Source organism: Patella vulgata, chromosome 2, assembly GCF_932274485.2.
Source record: "Patella vulgata chromosome 2, xgPatVulg1.2, whole genome shotgun sequence".
Lineage (NCBI taxonomy): Eukaryota > Metazoa > Mollusca > Gastropoda > Patellidae > Patella > Patella vulgata.
Genome location: NC_065880.2, coordinates 47,723,664 through 47,743,277, shown reverse-complemented (window position 1 = coordinate 47,743,277; position 19,614 = coordinate 47,723,664). Strand labels below are relative to the sequence as shown.

General features: G+C 34.4%; 1 protein-coding gene across 3 annotated transcripts; it reads right to left on the bottom strand.

Annotated features, from left to right (window-relative positions):
• Nucleotides 1-7,336: 7,336 nt before the first annotated feature.
• Nucleotides 7,337-19,080, bottom strand: LOC126810745 (DNA-directed RNA polymerase III subunit RPC4). 3 transcript variants are annotated; one of them, XM_050535977.2, is made up of 10 exons: nt 18,958-19,080; nt 15,659-15,829; nt 15,086-15,187; nt 14,528-14,691; nt 14,052-14,167; nt 12,560-12,686; nt 11,192-11,335; nt 10,336-10,466; nt 9,969-10,124; nt 7,337-7,485 (listed from the first exon to the last, which is right to left on the bottom strand). In XM_050535977.2, the coding sequence occupies exons 2-10, from the start codon at nt 15,733-15,735 to the stop codon at nt 7,372-7,374; spliced, it is 1,131 nt and encodes a 376-aa protein (XP_050391934.1). In that variant the 5' UTR covers nt 15,736-15,829; nt 18,958-19,080; the 3' UTR covers nt 7,337-7,371. The 3 variants fall into 3 exon arrangements, with proteins under 3 accessions (XP_050391934.1, XP_050391935.1, XP_050391936.1); XM_050535978.2 differs by having other exon boundaries at nt 18,931-19,055; XM_050535979.2 differs by lacking the exon at nt 18,958-19,080 and adding an exon at nt 16,154-16,359.
• Nucleotides 19,081-19,614: the final 534 nt, after the last annotated feature.

Sequence of the window (19,614 nt, the reverse complement as noted above, 5' to 3'; positions counted from 1 at the left end):
GGTTAGTAGTTCATCCAAATAAGTATCAACTAGTGGATTTGCACTCAAAATAGAAGGGAAAAATCCCAAATACTTAATATATGTATGAATATATCTGTGTATATGTATTCTCGAGGAAATACCCCAAGCTATAAAATATTATCTATTTAAAGAAGCCATGTCTCGCACTGCACATAAAAGATGAGGTTGTCTTTATCGCTGTCGATTTACAATAAATATCAAGCCTAAGTAAATTCTGAGATTATCCCCTGCCCTCAGAATCTGTTGTACGTTTTTAATTCTCTCATTTTTCCACATCCGCTCCCAATCATATTTATCAAATACACATTAAATTTCCCCAATGAAAGGGGGTAAAACAATCTACGCATGCAACCTCTGACGTCACTTGAGCAGACAGCCCTAAACGTCACCCTTATATTTTTGTCCTGTGCACACTCCATGGATGTTTATCGAGGAATCCACTATTTTTGTAGTAAGATTTGGAGTCTCTGCTTTCATACCAAAGTTGCCATACTTTTATTGGAAAACGTATCTTTTAAATGGAAATAATGCCAAGATTATACCGTACTATTTGTTCTATAAAATATTTGTGGCCGTTATTTCCTACAAGCTTGCAAATTCTGTAAACTACTATAGAATTTGATCCCATAAGAAATGTGCCACACCCTCTAAATTCTTTAAAATTTGTATATATTTGCACTTTAGGGGTCATCTTAGTGACCATTTTTAAGTAAATATTTCACTATTTTCTGTTGTGTAGGTTTGGGTTGTTTTATTCTAATGATGAATTTAGATTAAAAGGGCAATGGCCCATTGAATTTTGTAAATGTGATAAATTTGTAGAACTTTAATTATTAGGAAATGTATTGGATTCATTATCTGTACAATATATCACTGTCTGCACAATATATCACTGTCTATACACACCACCAGTTGACAAGTGTTTATTGAAGGACCAATTAAACCCACATTATGCAAGAGCTAAATCAGTCTATTGCAGGTCTTTCTTTAGGCCTGGGCCCTGTTTCTCGAAATCTTAACTAAAGATAAAATCCCAATTTTAGTAGATACTTCAATTTTGATTGGCTAAGCACCAAGATCAATCTAATATTATCCAATCAAATTACTAAAATTTGGATTTTATCTTAGTTAAAATTTCGTGAAACAGGCCCCTTGAAATGTTATCTAAATTATTAATTAGACATTAATTAACCTATCTAGACCATAATCAACTCTAGATGGCATCGCTAGCCTGCGATCTTTAGTGGATTATGAGCCGATTTACTGCATAACTTTCCTTCACGATTTAACGATTAAATGGATAATCGAGACTATGCTGGTTATCGTACTGACTTTAGTTAAGATGATCGAAGCTAGGCGGAAATTTCAATCGCTTAGTTCTCGGTTCATAGTGGATCAATTTGAATGTCGATTAGGGCCCGATGAAAATCGTCCGTTATAAACTATTGTCCGTTATACAGTGTCCGCTATAAAAGACTTTGAAAATAAGAAATTTCTATTACAAAAATCGGGACCAAACCGTTATATGCGATTGTCCGTTGTATGCGCGTCCCTTATATGCGGAGTCTACTGTAATTTAAATAACCCGTAATAATACTTCATATCCAAAACTATTCTCTATAAGTACAGAAATACAAATGGTCCAGTCATTTGTCGATATATTCATTATTAGCTATATATAATAATAACCATTTCTATACACAAAAAAACAACTTTTATCGTAACTCCATTTGTATGAAGGCCCAGTGTCAAACAAACAAAAATATTAATCCGTTTGAACGAGTTAGTATCTCGTTTGAACGAATAGTGTCTCGTTTGAACGAATTGGTATCTCGTTTGAACGAATTGGTATCTCGTTTGAACGAATTAATTATCTCGTTTGAACGAATTAATTATCTCGTTTGAACGAATTATCTCGTGTGAACGAATTAAGATTTCGATTGTACAGAAGCATGGAAGGGACATGCAGAAATTTTGTTTCAAGTAAAGATAATATGATTTAATACGCGTAAGTTCTTTACTATTTCTAGCGTTAGCGTCAGTAGAAGGAGCTACACTTGTGAAAAGGGGAATTAGTATAGAATACCTTGGAAATTATCCAATTTGTTTAATGTTAGCCTGAGTTAGCCACAACATTGTAGAGAAGTCATAACTAGAACAAACAAATCATCACACATCACTCCTGTCTTGAAATCCCTGCATTGGCTTCCAATTCATGCACGTATTGAATTTAAGATCTTGTGTTTGACTTACCAGTGTCAGTGGGGTACTGCACCCTTGTATCTTTCAGAAGTATTAACTATATACCAGCCTACCCGTACTTTGAGATCCCAACATCAAAACCTTTTATGCATTCCGTCATCAAAATTGAAACAATTTGGAGATAGAAGTTTCAGTGTTGCTGCACCCAAACTCTGGAATAGTTTGCCAATCAATATCCGTGACTGTAAAACTCTGTTCAGTTTTAAATCACATTTAAAAACTTACATGTTTAAACTATCTTATCCAGACTAATATAATTGATATGTTTTTACTCCTTTTTGAAAGCGCTTTGAGCATGCTTATGGATGGATTTGGCGCTCTAGAAATCTACATTATTATTATTATTATTATTGTTTTATGACATGTATATGCTTAAACAGGTATTATGCAAGAGCTAAATCTGCCTATTGCAGGTCTTTCTTTAGGCCTTAAACACTATTCATTAGACATTTATTAACATATTTAAAATGTGGATAACTTCCAACATATTCTATACTAATTCTCATTCTGATAAATGTAGTTCCCTCTACTGACGGTAACGCTAGAAATAGTAAAGAACTTTCGTATTAAATGACATTATCTTTACTTAAAACACAATTTCTGGGCATGAATATCAAATACAAGTGATCATACGTGGAGTTCTGATGCCGTTTGGCGAGAGATTAAACTGTCAATGTAATTGTAAAATACATTTTTTTATAAAGAAGTTAAACAATGTTAGACATTATAACCTAATCTTATCACAAACGTTGTTGTTGTTGTTTATTAAAGATTTAACGTCCAATACATGTAATGAAATCTGATATTATGGACAGGTTGATTTAATTAAATTATTTACACTTAATGGGTAAAAACATAAAATAAAAACCACCGTGTATACCAAAATTGACCTTAAAATTATCCATCGAAGAATTTATATTAAGATTTCATGTAAAATCAATTAAATGTTGTCTATACGCCAATCAATAAATAATACGGGGCTACTTTATTACAAAAAACATCGATGAACAAAGCTAATTGATTATTGGGTAAATAATAGTTCTACATTTAACTGATGAGTAAAACTTAATTATTCTGTAAAATTAACGTGTGTACGATGGACGATTAGTTATGGTGTAGATAAATGTTTGTAGAAAAGTTCCTCCGTAAATGTTTTCGTTCGTTCGTGGGGCATTACGCACACACGTTCCACCTAGAGTGATGTCTTTGATCTGGCCGGCGTAAAAATGATAATTACCATATCAGCATTCTTAATCCCACATCGAGGTGTAAATTAATTTATGACCCCATGTCTGTTGGATTGATTAATGACAGATCAATCTGTTTCACAGAGAATTACCAGTCTAGCCTAGCGAAAAATTCACTGCTGATCAGTGCGATGACAGATATTAACGACACTACATTTGCCATACACAAAGATAGTTAGACGACCCTTCTCAATCTGTTATTCGATTTAGATGGTTACCAACAAAATTTATGTGTAGTTAATTCTAACGTATATTGAGATACAGTTGGCTACTCTGATTACGGCTTGTCATTTACAAATTGCGTTTCAATCAGGTTTGGCTTTTATAGATTTTGCATGACCACATCTTTTTACTCCTGTACTCTTACTCGGAGAAATACTCCAATACTCTTCTGTCGGAAGAGAACCTTCTGTATATTATTTTCATCATTTGCTTGAAAACGTTGAGAGAACCCTCAATTTTAATTAAAATAGTAATTGTGTTCGATATTATGGTTTTGTGTTATTACGTATGTCAATTAATTGCTAAATTCCGCTCAAAGAAGAAAACAATATTCGGTAGTCAATTGTTTTATTTAATTAGGGGATTAAGGAATCAGTCAGGCGTTAATGAATACACATGTCGGCTGTATAGGTAAAATTAAGGAATATGCATTCGGTCACTGGCGTCTGAGGGAATTAATTGTGTTTGCAATAATTGGCAAAGTCGTTTTTACGGGAGGTCTCTTTCTGAGTGAAGATAGCCGAATTAATTTTAATCAGATTGGTGTGAACTTGCCGTAAAAATCCCATGGCTATACGTACCGAAAAAGAATGTCGGCCATCTTATGTGCACTTTTAAAGTAAAATACCAGTAATGCCAAGATTATGATGGATGTTTCCCATTTATAGGCATAGACCTTCAAGTTTAGTCAATATTTTCATAATGGTTATCTTGGCGATTCCATACTGCACACAGCAATGCATCTACTTCATACCTCGAGCCAACTGTAGACAGATCGACCTTACCACGCGACTCAACTGGTCGCCGACTGGTTTTCCGGCGACTGTCGCCGATCGTCGCACGATTTCCGTCGCCGAATCTAGTCGATCTGAGTCTAGCTACGACCGTCGTGCGACAGTTTTTCACGATCGGCGACTGAGTCGCAGGAGTTGAACATGTTCTACTTCTACGACGCGACCAGTCGCCGACTCGTCATCATCGATGTGTGCGTTTCTACGATCGGTTGTCGACTGTGCTATAAATTTTAGCCAATCAGAGCGGCGAATGAAAAATCAACATATGACGACCGAATATAAATCATATCAAATAGAATCATAAACAAAAATTTGAATCCCTCGAGGTAATTTAAATTGCTTTCTCACTATAATTTCGCTAATTAGATGGAGAGATTATGGAATAATTGGGCATATTTTGTATTTTTATGGGGAAAATTTGTGTGCGCGTACCTGCATTCTGTGTGGCGCCATTTTGAACGAGTCACATGATCTATTCATGAGGACGCCACAAGTCGGTGTGTCGATGTGAGCGCGCTCGCGTTCAATCGTACGACCGATAGCAACTGGTCGGCGATCATTGCTGAATCAGATCTGAGTGCAATCTACGATAGTCGCCGACAGTTGAGTCGCGTCGCAAGGTCGATCTGAGCCGGGCTTTAGTTTGGGATGGGCGATTCCAACACTGAGAGACTGACACAAATGAAATAAAATGGGTTCTAGCAGACTACTTTTCTGCTCGAACTGGGCAAATGATAACAGTCATACACCATGCAGTGTGGTATTTGGGAAATTTTGCCCAGACAGCTGTGCTATGGCCTACTCTTATTTCGATTTTCCAACTGTCAAGGTTTCTTTTATGTGCACACAGGACCTCAGTGTTTCGTCCAATCTAAACAACAATACGCTGTCCCTTGCTAGGCCCCTCCATCCTTCACCACTGACAAGGTAACACCACGCAAGAAAAACATGAACTTTCTCAGTCAACACTGGCATCGAATGCAGAAGCTCCGTAGGTTAGGTAGCCAATGTCTTACTCACTGAGCCTCTGCAGCTCCCTTGGCACAAATGGGATTCTGGTTTATAAACCAAGTGAAAACTAGAGCTTGGAGGGAAGTGAAACCTGACCAATCATTTATGATGGCCTTAAAATAGTTGATATTTCAACACTTTATTTATAATATTTATTAGAATTAAAGAATAAAATCAGATAGGAACAGTGCTTATTTGGGTTGAATATATCCAATGCCATAAATCCTTTTAAATAAATTGTAGTTTTTATAGTGTATGGCAGTAACAATAGAGGTTTACATCAACAACCAGAGAACATATAGTACTGATCCCTTCTATTCTATTATGCTAAAGTCCTTTCTGTTCTATTGCAACAGTCCCAAATAGATTTAACTATAATGCAAACTGAAGAAATGTAATCTGCAAATTAACTAATACATGACTTTTATACAGTATTTTGTATTATTGAAAAATGTATTCTGTATTTTAACACTGTGACACATATTGGTATTGTACAGCAATGGAAAGTGCAAATTGTGAAATTACCAGTGGTTGCTAGTCGAGATACGCCCACATTTTGCAAGAGATGGATAGAGAACAAGCTAAAAAAAAAAGTGATTTTTCGTACAATCAGGGGCCATAATCCAGAAAGTTATTGTCTAAAATGCACAAATATCAAATGGGACTGAGATCTTTGAGATCTTTGAGATATAAAGATAGATTTTAAGTTTCATCAAAATTGGATAAAAATTGTGAGCGCTAGAGGGTCCACAACCTCCGTATTACATACTTTTACACCATTTGCATACAAAGAGTGGAAATTTTGTCAGGCAGTTTCATTTCGATTTTCCCCGATTTTGGTCCGATTTTCACAAATTTGAAATTAGCCAACATTACGGTGTAACGGTGATATATTCGAACGTTTTTTTAAATCCGATAATAACTGTGACCTCTAGAGGGATCACAAGCTAAAAACACGATTTGTCGTACAATCAGGGGCCATAATTCAGGACATTACGATCCGATATGCTCCAAGATCTTTAGGTTATAAACATGCATTTCAAGTTTCATCAAAATCGGGTGAAAATTGTGACCTCTAGAGAGTCCACAAATTAAAAACGTGATTTTCGTACAATCAGGGGCCATAATCCACGAAGTTATGGTCAGATACATGCCAATATCAAAAGGAACCGAGATCTTTCGAATATAGACCTATATCAAGTTTCATCAAAATCGGATAAAAATTGTGACCTGGAGAGTGTCCACAAACAAATTGTGGACGGACGGACGGACGACATAATATGTCCACATGAAAATGTTGGCGTATAAAAACACTTCTGTTCATCTTTGTGTTCCAAAAAGTGTGATGGACAGGCGGACAGAGGGACAAACCCATTTCAATATTCTCCTCTCCTGCTTTTCTTCAAAAGGCGGGGGGGAAAAACAAGTAGTGAGATGTGAACCAGTGTTTGCACTTTGCAGGAATAAGAGAGAGAGAAATGGGGTTTAACGTCCACTCGACACAAACTAGGTCATTTCGGGACTAACATATGGTTTAATTTTATTTACATAATTCGCTTGCGAGTAGGGGTCTTTAGCAGTGGGAGGAAACCGGAGGACCCTGACATAACCCACGAGGTTGGACAGGCGACCCTACTCTTTGCCACGTACAACCGGGGATTCGAAACCACGCCAGTCGACTCAATGACAGACTTTATGATACAGCGCGCGCACGCTAACCATTCAGCCATCCAACCCCCCCGTTGCAGGAATAAACCAATGCAGTGTATATTTACACAATACAAGAGAAAACGAAACATTTATTCATTTCAAAATCATGTGCAGTCCAATAAGGATTCAAAATTAGGAGTGCATATAAGTCGCTGTTTTACTTGTCCCAATACTGCCATATGACCAGTCTCATCTGCTACTTTCACAGAGACCACATCCTATATAATAAAAAAATTAAAAAAAAAAGGTTTTTTTTAAATTCTCGTACAACAAACAGTACTACATCATCAATTATATGGGATATTAACTCCATAAACATCATAAAGATAATGTATTTATTATGCCTGTGAAAATAATTTATCTGAACCAGCAGTTGCCAGGCAAGATACGCCCACATTTTGCAAGAGATGGATAGAGAACAAGCTAAAAACAAAAGCGATTTTTCATACAATCAGGGGCCATAATCAAGAAAGTGATGGTCTGAAGTGCGCAAATATGGAAAGGAACTGAGATCTTTGGGACATAAACATACATTTTAAGTTTTATCAAAATTGGTCAAAAATTGTGATCTCTAAAGGGTCCACAACCTTCGTATTACATATTTTTACACAATTTGCGGACAAAGAGCAGCCATTTTGTTTCGTTTCGATTTTCCCACAGTTCAAATTCAACCTTTATTATGGTGGAATGGTGATATATTTTAATGGAAATTGATAATAGAAAATGTACATTTTTAATTTTATTAGATTTATCTGCTGCTTTCGACATGGTGGATCATTCTATTCTTTTAGGTAGACTTCATTTTAAATATGGCATTTGTGGCTCTGCATAAAATCTTGTAGAAAGCTATCTTGTGGGTAGAAAACAGTGTATTTTAGTTAATTGTAAATTGTTGTCCGAGTCTGTTTTGTCATCTGGGGTTCCTCAAGGTTCCGTTCTTGGTTCGATTTTATTAACCCTTTATAGGTCACCAGAAAATATGGTCTCAGCTTTCATTTGTATGCCGAAGATACTCAATTATATATTTCATTTACACCTAATTGTCCATCTTCTTTCAATTTATCAAAATTGCAACTTGAGAACTGTATTAGTGAAATTAGAAAATTGATGTCAAAGAACTTTCTAAAATTGAATGATGATAAAACCGAATATTTGTTATTAGGCTCAAGGCATCAATTAAGTAAATTTGCACATGATAATCCCCCCGTTGTAATTGGTAATTGTGATATATTTCCATCTTATTCTGTTCATAATATTGGCACAATCTTTGATACTTGTAAATTGTGCTATTTTAATATCAGAAATATAAGTAAAATACGCAAATTTGTAACTGTAGAGGCCACTAAGTCACTCGTTAATTCTCTGGTCACTTCTTGATTAGATAACTTTAATTCACTTTTAGTTGGTTTACCTTTAAAGCTTATAGATAAATTACAAAAAGTACAGAATACTGCAGCTAGACTTGTTACTTTAACTAAGAAATGCGACCACATAACTCCTGTTTTATATAATTTACACTGGTTACCTGTTAAATATCGAATTGATTTTAAGATTTTATTACTTATTTTTAAATGTTTAAATAATTTAGCTCCTGTTTACCTCTCAGATCTTTTAGAACTTTATACACCTGGCCGAACATTATGTACATCAGATAAACTACTTTTAAAGCCCAAAACTGTTCAACTAGTCTCTTATGGTCAGCGCTCTTTTAGTTATCAAGCACCTGTTTTATGGAATAATCTACCATTTAGTTTAAAATGTTGTACATCTCTATATTCTTTTAAAAATCAACTTAAAACACATTTATTTAATCTGGCTTTTAACGACTCTGTATACGATCGTTAACATGTCCATAATCTTGTTGTTTATTTATGATTATATTGTCACTTTGTAAAGTGACCCTGAACATGTTATATTAAAGGGAGCACTATAAATATAATAATAATATTTAACCAGTTTTTATAATCGGATAAAAAATTGTGACCTCTAGAGAATCCACAAGCTAAAAAAGACAATTTTTCGTACAATAAGGGGCCATAATCCAGTTACGGTCTGATATGTGCAAATACCGAAAGTTTCATCAAAATCTGATAACAATTGTGACATTGAGAGGGTCCACAACCTTGGTATGACATACTTATACACTATTTGCATACAAGTGGCCACCATTTTGTCAGGCAGTTTTGGTGCGATTTTCACGAAATTGGAACTCAACAGTCATTAGGATGCAACGGTGATATATTCACATGTTTTTTTAAATTGGATAAAAATTGTGACCTCTAGAGGAACCACAAGCTAAAAACGTGGTTTTTCGTACAATCAAGGGCCATAATTCAGGAAGTTACGATCCAATATGTGTGAATAACGAAAGGAACCAATATCTTTGGGTTATAAACAAGTATTTCAAGTTTCATCAAAATCGGAGCAAAATTGTGACCGCTAGAGTGTCCATAAGTTAAAAACATGATTTTTCGTAACTTCAGGGGCCATAATCAATGATACATGCCAATATCAAAAGGAACCGAGATCTTTGGGAGATAGACGACAGTATACGTCCGCATGAAAATGTGGGCGCATAAAAATTAGTTGGAAGTGAATAATGACTGATATAAATCTTATAAACTGTAAAAAGTCCATTGGTAATTTTAGGATATTTGTGTGCAGCATGTCACATTCATACTTTATTTTTTATTTCCTTTACCTGTAAAAAACCACTTGGGGTACCAATAGCAACATCCAATTTGACGTTTCCCAGAAGTAACTCAGCTTTTCCAGATTTTCTTATCTGAATTTTGCCAATATAGCCTTCCGAAAAATCAGAAAGGCAGCATGTGGATAGTTTATTTAGTAGACCATCCTGAAAGTGGAAAACAAGTTTAACTTTACCAAATTAGACTGTACAGATTATTTTTACAACAAACAACACAGATGACATGTTATACTATTACTTCTCATAACACACAGGTAACTTTTTAAAGTAAAGATTACTTCTCAACTGAATTTTTGCCATAGAAGTCTATTACACATTACATGTAAATTTTTCTTATTAAAAAAATACATATAACTACCTCTTCTTTTTTACCAGGATCTTTTGCATCTTCTGCCTTAACTTTGGATGGTTTACTACTCTCTTCTTCTCTTGCTGGAGGTAACCCTGGAAGTGTATCAGGCAACTGAAGGAAAATTAATTCACCATTCTCTGAAAATATAATCATGTACTTGAATAATAATTTTTACTTGTTGTAAATGTGAACTTAATGTAAAATATTTGTTGTGCAGACTAAATCTTATATAAAAAAAGGTTTTAAAACTAAACCATATGTATTTAGTGATATATTTAACATTTCTGTCAAAGATTTCCTGTGATCACAGAATTTAACAGCTTTTGAAAATTTTCTTCCTTATTTCACAACTCAAAAGATAGGTTGCCTGTCAATGAAACATATGCCCGCAGCAATTATTATACAAAACATGTAATATCATGAATTTAGCTGTTCAAGTTAACAAAAATCGCTGAAAATCAAACAGCTTCCAGGTCTCTGCGTATAAATCAATCGAGTCATAACTTTAGTTTATCTAGAGCGTCCACAAGATATTTCAAAGTGATCAAGTAATTATCAGAAATCGTTGAACATCAATAGGCTTCTTTGTCTTATGACCTTAAACATTGTGCATGTATTTTGATCTCTAGAGTGTTCACAAGATTTTTCAAAGTGATCAAGGGCCATAGCTCTGGCAGTAATTATTTGAAATCATTGAAAATCAATTGAATCGACCTCTTTGTCTCATCACCTTAATCAATCGAGTTATAACTTTATCCTCTAGAGCATCCACAAGCCATTGTGGACACCAGGTGGACGAACAATATACGACCACATTTCAATGTGGGTGGATAAAAATGTTCAATTTTTCTTCACTGCTTACCAGTTTTTCCGCATTTTGTAAAGAAATCTTCACAAGATATATCATCAGTGACAGTCTCCTGTACTTTCTTAACTTTGTTTGAATTAATGGCAGAACCTTTGTTTTTTTCCACATCAACCATTTCAATATCTTTCGAGTCTTCATCTGAAAATGGTTTTCAACAAGGATTTGAAACAAATGCAACAACTCTGCTTCTAGTAATTGATGGGAGATGTTCAGACTAGGTGTAGATGATTATCAGACGAATGTTTAATATCATTACATTAGTACCTTGGGTGAGTATGCTGAAGAACATCTTCTGCTTAGAACATGATAACTCTGATTCTAATAGATTGAGTGTGATGGAACTTGGTTGAGCGTATAGTTTCATTACCTCAATATCTTTACTGAGTTTGATAGAGAGTATTTTCTGCTCATGTTATGCTGAGTGATAAGTTATTTGATTACTTGATAAAAATATGTGTGCAATCATCAAAACGGAGTCAAGACATTCACCTAATGAACATCTACACCAAGTAGAAGCAGATCTTTTGTATACCAAAAGTAGACATACAGGGTACTATATAAGATAAGGGGAAGGACAGTAATCAATTAAAAGCTTCTTTAAATAAATAAATTTAAAAAATATACTTTGAGGATTAAAATGAAGTATTTTTGTTTTCTGATTGTCAAGACACTATATTTCCTTCAGCTGTTATACTTTATGGGTTTCATTTTCAGAAATGTTGTTCAATTAGTTTAAATTCACATCTTTTGAGAGTTGATTTTCATAGAAACATCACTGTGTAACAAAATAGCAGTTAATATTAAATTCCTCCATTTTGTTTAAGCCTAGCGACTGGTATATTCTTTAAGTACAGACATGTAGAAGGATTTTACAACATGTCACAAAGGTAACATTACAACTGGCCTTGAGATTTGATTGGTTTTCAAAGATAAAATAAATAGTGATCTATAGAAAGTCAGATGCAGATTACAGGGTCTATGACATTACGCTGAGCACATCTGAAGGAAAACCAAGCCGCTACACATACATAATAAATTTATAGAGCAATATGATAAATAGTGCAGATCATATAAACTTCGAAACTATAGGGTGATATTTCATACCAAACAGAATCTTATATTAGATTGCTGATCTATATACAAGACAGTTCTTCCTTGTCAGTGGTGCAGGATAGATATCCTGGTATGCAACAAAGTATGATGATCATTTGGATGGGATGGAAAACCAAGATCCCTTGTCACATTGGCGTGCACATAAAAGATAACAAGGCACACTGTATGGCGTATGCCCAGTGGGAGCAGAGCAGTAGGATGTTAAACCCCCTTTCCATTTCCATGTCATTTCATATATACAAGACTTACCTTGATCTATAGGTTCTGTTTTAATATCTGTTTGAATTTCTGTCTTAATCTCACTTTTGATTTTAGATGCCAATGGTAAAACAACCGGGGCCATATCTTCATCTTCCTTTGTCCCATCATCAATAAACTGAAAAATATTGTATCAGATTAACCATTTCAGACATTATATAACATTTAACATAGTTCAATACTGTGCCCAGCAATTTAATTCAACTTCAGTAAGAACAGAAAATCTAACACATGCATAGAGATAGAGAACAATCAGGGGCCATAATTCAGGAAGTTACGATCCAAAATGTGCAAATATCAAAAGGAAACCAAATTCTTTGGGTTATAAACTTACATTCAAGTTTTATCAAAATCAGAAGAAAATTGTGACCTCTAGAGGGTCGACAACATTCATATACCATATTGTTAAGCTATTTGAGTATGAGGGGCAGCCATTTTGTCTGTCAGTTTTGGTCCTATTTTTATGAAATTCGAATTCAACCATCCTTAGGGTGTAACAGTGATATATTCAAACGGTTTTTGAAATCGGATAAAAATTATAACCTCTGTAGGGTCAACAAGCTAAAAACGCGGTTTTCAGTACAATCAGGGGACATAATTCAGAAAGTTACGGTCCGATGTGTGCGAATATCGAAAGAAACCGGGATCTTTGGATTTTACACTTACATTTCAAGTTTCATCAAGATCAGAAGAAAATTGTGACCTCTAGAGAGTTCACAACCTTGATATATTATATTTTTACGCTATTTGAGTACGAGGAGCGGTCATTTTGTCTGTTAGTTTAGGTCCGATTTTTACGAAATTCAAACTCAACCATCCTTAGGGTGATATATTCAAACGTTTTTTTAAATTGGATAAAAATTATGACCTCTATAGGGTCAACAAGCTAAAAACGCAATTTTTGTACAATCAGGGGCCATAATCCATGAAGTTACGGTCCGAAATGTGCAAATATCAAAAGGAAACCAAATTCCTTGGGTTATAAACTTACATTTCAAGTTTCATCAAAATCAGAAGAAAATGGTGACCTCTAGAGTGTCGATAACATTCATATACCATATGATGATATATTCACACCTTTTTTAAAATCAGATAATATTTGACCTCTAGTGGGACCACAAGCTAAAAACGTGATTTTTCGTACAATCAGGGGCCATAATTCAGGAAATTACGATCCGATATGCGCGAATATTGAAAGGAACCAAGGTCTTTGGGTTATAAACATGCATTTCAAGTTTCATCAAAATCGGGTTAAAATTGTGACCTCTAGTTTCCACAAGCTAAAAACGTGATTTTTCGTACAATCAGGGGCCATAATCCATGAAGTGTTGGTCCAATACATGCCAATATCGAAAGGAACTGAGATCTTTGGGAGATAAACCTATATTTGACGTTTCGTTGAAATCGGATAAGAATTGTGACGAACGGACAGGGTCGATGACAATATACGTCCACATGAAAATGTGGGCATATAAAAACTTACATCATCACGTAATAAATCATCTAAAATTTTCTTTACAGCTCCTGGCTCTTTCTTTTCTCTCTTAACACTCATCTTAGATGAAGATGCTCGATCACCATCATTTCTACTTGAAGATGCTGAAATGGGTCATTCATTTATTAAAACATACACCTAATAGAAGAATTGATGTCTAGTTCATAATGAAAAATTGTTAGAAATCTTAGAAAATATTTCTTGAAAACCATGCAAATTTGAAAGTTTTCTGGACTTCAGTATGGGAAACAATGAATATTTCATATAAAGTGTCCACTAGAATTTGCAAAGCCATATGCAGTTACAACTCCCAAGATGAGATCACATTTTCAAACATATCTTTATTACACTCATTTAATAATCTTAAAGAATTCTGTACAAGTTTGAAATATTTCAAGAAAATAATTACATATATAAAACATGTTGATATATTGGATTGTAGACATTTCACATATAATAATTACCTCTGTGTCCAGGAAGCTTTTGCGCTGGGCCTTGTTCAAAAATTGAATGAGACTGAACTAGTGTATTTTCTCTAGTGCGGCCTCTGCCTCTCCCTCGTCCTCTTTCATTACTGCGATTTCTGGAATGTCCTGCTTGCTGTTTCACTTGTTTATTAGTTGTTGCTCTTAAATAGAGAGAATTTTGAACTACAGTATGTAATTTGTACTTAGAAGAATCATTGAAACATGATGGAAGCTTGTCTGGCCAAGTAATACATTCACAACCAAGTCTTTGAAATATTTGTCAACAAATCCCACAGGGTTAGTTTAAAAAGAAACAGACTTTTGAACTCTGTCCAAATCCTGAACAGTCAAGAATTGAAGAGAAAGATAAATTCTTTAGAAATTTACACACACTCTCAAATTTTGAAAATCAATATAGTAATGTAATTGTGTGATAGCTTTGCACCATACAATTGAAAGAATGACCAATCCCTGTGAATTTGAATATCTATTTTTATGTTTTCTTAGGATGGTTATTGTAAATTTTGTAAAATGATTTTTTGGACTGTCACTTACTCTTCCTTTGGTTTATCCCTTCTAGCCGGAATATTTGGTGTAAACACTTTCTTTGGAACACCACCAAGTGTTAAATCCCTTGGTCCTTTCAGAGATGGTAACCTAAAGAGAGAAATAATGTGACAATTGAAATATCTTTAAATTGTAACCATGGGCATAGAAGATACCAATTCCAAAGGATTTGTGTATAACTTTTAGCATATTGTAAAGTTTCATAATATATTGATGGATTGTCTGCATTTTTTTCAATTTTTCTGTTGAGCTACATGAGTATAAGAAAAATACTGATGCATCTTTCAAGAGCAGTGATGTGCACACAGGTAACCTATAATGGTCTATATGTAGGGCAGATTTTAATTTTCTGAAAATCAATATAAGATTAGGTACATTGTAGCTAGCCAATCGATGGCCAGCTTGAATTTTACTGGTCTCATATCAAGTTAATCAGAATAGCAGAATTAATTATGGTAGCTAATTTGTATTATTTTATTATTTTGAATGAAGATAGTCTATGGAAAGCAATCAGCAAAATTACCATTGGGGTAAGCGGGTCTTGAAGAATAGAAACATTACCTAGCAGCTTTTCCAGGTGTTGCACCCTTTCTACCAATTAAACCTTTAGGAAGATCTGGTTTATTATTGTCTGCCATAATTTTATTATCAATTCAGGATTCAGGTACAATATGCCATATATGGTATCATATCGGTTCTCTCTTGCATCTATCTTTTATGTAGATATTTCATCTGAAATGAAATAAAGATGTAATCTTGTATTATGGAAATACTTTTTACATTAAAAACAGTATAGGCCTAGTCCCTCATCAAAGTTCATGAAGAAAACAAATTGGTGTAATAGTATATAAAAGTGTCTCCACAGAAGATGTTTTGTTTTCTGATGTTATGCAGTACATTACATTTAAATAGGGTACTGTTACTAGGTAGAAAAATCTACCAGTATTTGTTCAGTAATTATATTACGCGCTCAATCATAATCAACTTATCTGTGTGATGGCTCTGGCTTAGTCGATCTGTTCTGATCAGAAATCAATAGTACCAACAGTATCGTACCTAAACATTAATTTAAACTTGGATCTTTTGTCACTTTCATCCTGAACAGTTCTGATACAGCTAGATACTAAGTAGTTTGTTCATACATAAAACCAATTTATATGGTTAGTTTCTTTCCATTTTGAGTAAATTAGCCTACTAGAAGCACAGTGGACGTTTATGATTTACTCGATTAAACATGCATTATGAAAGAGCTAAATCTGCCTATTGCAAGTCTTTCTTTAGGCCTGAAATGTTACATAAAGTTCTATTAATTAGACATTTCTTAAACATGCATTATGCAAGAGCTAAATCTGCCTATTGCAGGTCTTTCTTTAGGCCTGAAATGTTTTCTAAAGTATTAATTAGACATTAATTAACTGAGTAATTTGAATGAAATTTTCAAATTATTCATTTTACATCATCTACTTTCGAACTATTATAGCAAGAATGGCTAGTTCTTTATCTAAATCTTACATAATGTATCTTTAACATGACAAGACCATAATCAACTCTCGATGTCATCTGATGGGTCCGATTTTAAACAAATTTGAATCCGATCTGCGGCTCAACGGCTGTTAATGATTAACTGTAACCAACGGCTGCCAGGCAGGATATGCCCACATTTTGCAAGAGATGGATAGAGAACAAGCTAAAACCAACTTCAGTAAGAACACAAAATCTAACACATGCATAGAGATAGAGAACAAGCTAAAAACAAACAGGATTTTTTGTACAATCAGGGGCAATAATCCAGAAAGTTATGGTCTGAAATGCACAAATATCAAAAGGGACTGAGATCTTTGGGATATAGAGATATGGTTTAAGTTTCATTAAAATCGGATAAAAATTATGACCTCTAAGGGGTCCACAACCTTCGTATTACATACTTTTACACAATTTGCGTACAAAGAGCGGCCATTTTGCTGGGCAGTTTCATTTCAATTTTCCCGAAATTCGAATTCAACCTTCATTATGGTGGAATGGTGATATATTTAAACGTTTTTTAAAATCGGGAAAAAAATTGTGACCTCTAGAGAATCTGCAAGCTAAAAATGTGATTTTTCGAACAATCAGGGGTCATAATCCAGGAGGTTACGTTCGGATATGCGCGATTATCAAAAGGAACCAAGATATTAGAGTGTAACAGTGAAATATTCACACCTTTTTTAAAATCAGATAATATTTGACCTCTAATGAGACCACAAGCTAAAAATGCGATTTTTCATACAATCAGGGGCCAAAATTAAGGAAGTTCTGATCTGATCTGCGCGAATATCAAAAGGAACCAAGACCTTTGGGATATAAACATGCACTTCAAGTTTCATCAAAATTGTGACCTCTAGTAGGGACCACAAGCTAAAAATGTGATTTTGCGTACAATCAGGGACCATAATTCAGGAAATTATGATCCGATATGCACGAATATCGAAAGGAACCAAGGTCTTTAGGTTATAAACATCCATTTCAAGTTTCATCAAAATCAGGTTAAAATTGTGCTCTCTAGAGTGTCCACAAGCTAAAAACATGATTTTTCGTACAATCAGGGGCCATAATCCATGAAGTTCTGGTCTGATACATGCCAATATCGAAATGAAACAAGATCTTTGGGAGATAGACCTATATTTTAAGTTTTGTCAAAATCGGATAAAAATTGTGACTTGTAGAATGTCCACAAACAAATTGTAGATGGACGGACAGGGGCGACGGCATCATACATCCACATGAAAATGTGGGCGTATAAAAATGGATAATAGAGACTTTGTTTATTATCGTAACAACAATAACTATCATACAAGGACAATCAAGGCTACCGATTGAAACGAGGTTTTCTCGGCTTAGAGTGAAGTAATTTGATATTTTCAGCATATTCCCTTTACATTATCTATTTTGTTTTAACTTATTATAGCGAGAACTGTCTGCTCTTTACCTAATCTTCCATAATGCATTTGTTGTTTATAATGCATGTTATGTAGGCTTACTGACTGAGGGTTTTGTCCGTGGATTTGTCTTGTGTAGTTGTTAAATAGGTGCAGTGATGGCCCTCTAGAAATGGTTCCATTACTGATGTCTTCCGCCTTACTCCAGCCACAGTAGTGGCTCATCCTACGGAGTTCCTTTGCGCAGGTTTTTTAGTCAAATGACTACAAAAAGTTTACTAGCCTAAAGCCCCCTTAATTTACACATAAACTGACCCCAAACTGTACTGCACATAGCTTAACATATGATAAACCAATTCCCATTGAAATAAAGGTGAAGTCTTACCGCATAATTATATGATGAAACCCAACTGTTACGCGAATTTGGCGAGATTTCATCAGGCTGGTGTCATGGCGGCTTACATTAAAAGAAATGTCGCTTTGAAAATGTAGAACGCATAATTACCACAAAGAAAAACTGTTCAATAACTATTTTAGTGATTCAGTCTTCACTATTTGTGATAGAATTACTTATTTCAATACAAACTGTAATGATATGTGTTGACAATTGTGCGTTTGAACCTATTTGTACTTGAGTAAGGAGTCTTTAGACTGTATAAATTGTAGTTTAACGCTACGACATTTGTAGGTAATGGCTCTCCTGCATTAGAATGACTAATACTGTACTAGTAAATAATGCCAGATCCATACTTTTATTGTTTGATGTACCGGTTATGTACCCATATTTTGTCATAAAAATAGTAGGCCGTAGGCTTCTCATACGACAAAATAAATCAAATTCATACTGACGATAAGCCGTAAGCATTTGGGAACACTGAAGTGAAATATTTGTACGCTTATTTAAAAGTAATAAATTACCAAAACCATGTTATTTGATCAAATTACCGGTAGAATATAACGGTGTCATTAACACCGCACTCTGCTCGAAATGGAAAATGAACCTTCCGACTACTTCCACTTTTTGTGCAATAGAGTTAACAGTAGTTTGATTGGTTCAATATAAAAAGGAAAGATAACTGACAACTGTGCTACACTGTAGGCCTGGTTATTAAGACCGTCTTTTTAAAGGTCTTCGATGCATATATAAATTATTAATTAGACATTTATTAACACAAGACCAGACCATAAACAAGTCTTGAAGCCATTAGATGTTCGAGATTTTAACTAGATTAGAACGGTTCGGCCATTTAATGGTTTACCGTAATTAAAAATGGAGAAGTGAAGCCAAGACTCGAATGACCAGTACCGTGGTTACGATAAACAATCAATGCACATACATACATATTGTCAAAACTACAAACAGTTATAACTTGGCTCAGAATAAAGGAGGCTAATTTGAATGAAATTTTCAACATTCATTTTGCATTATCTATTTTTATATAAAAACGAACCAATCTGTTTCACAGGTTTGTAACCGCATTCGGAATGGTAAATATTTTATACTCATTTACACTAAAAAAAATATGAAATATCTTCTATCCAGATATAGTTCACTTCAAGTTATTTATTTTTCTATTACTTCGAAAGAATGTTCTAGATTTG

Coding starts and splice junctions, on each gene's coding strand:
- LOC126810745 (XM_050535977.2), bottom strand. CDS start 15,735: ATGGCAGACAATAATAAACCAGATCTTCCTAAAGGTTTAATTGGTAGA. Junction 15,188..15,658: donor ACACCTGGAAAAGCTGCTAG/GTAATGTTTCTA, acceptor TTCTCTCTTTAG/GTTACCATCTCTGAAAGGAC. Junction 11,336..12,559: donor AACAGAACCTATAGATCAAG/GTAAGTCTTGTA, acceptor AACCATTTTCAG/ATGAAGACTCGAAAGATATT.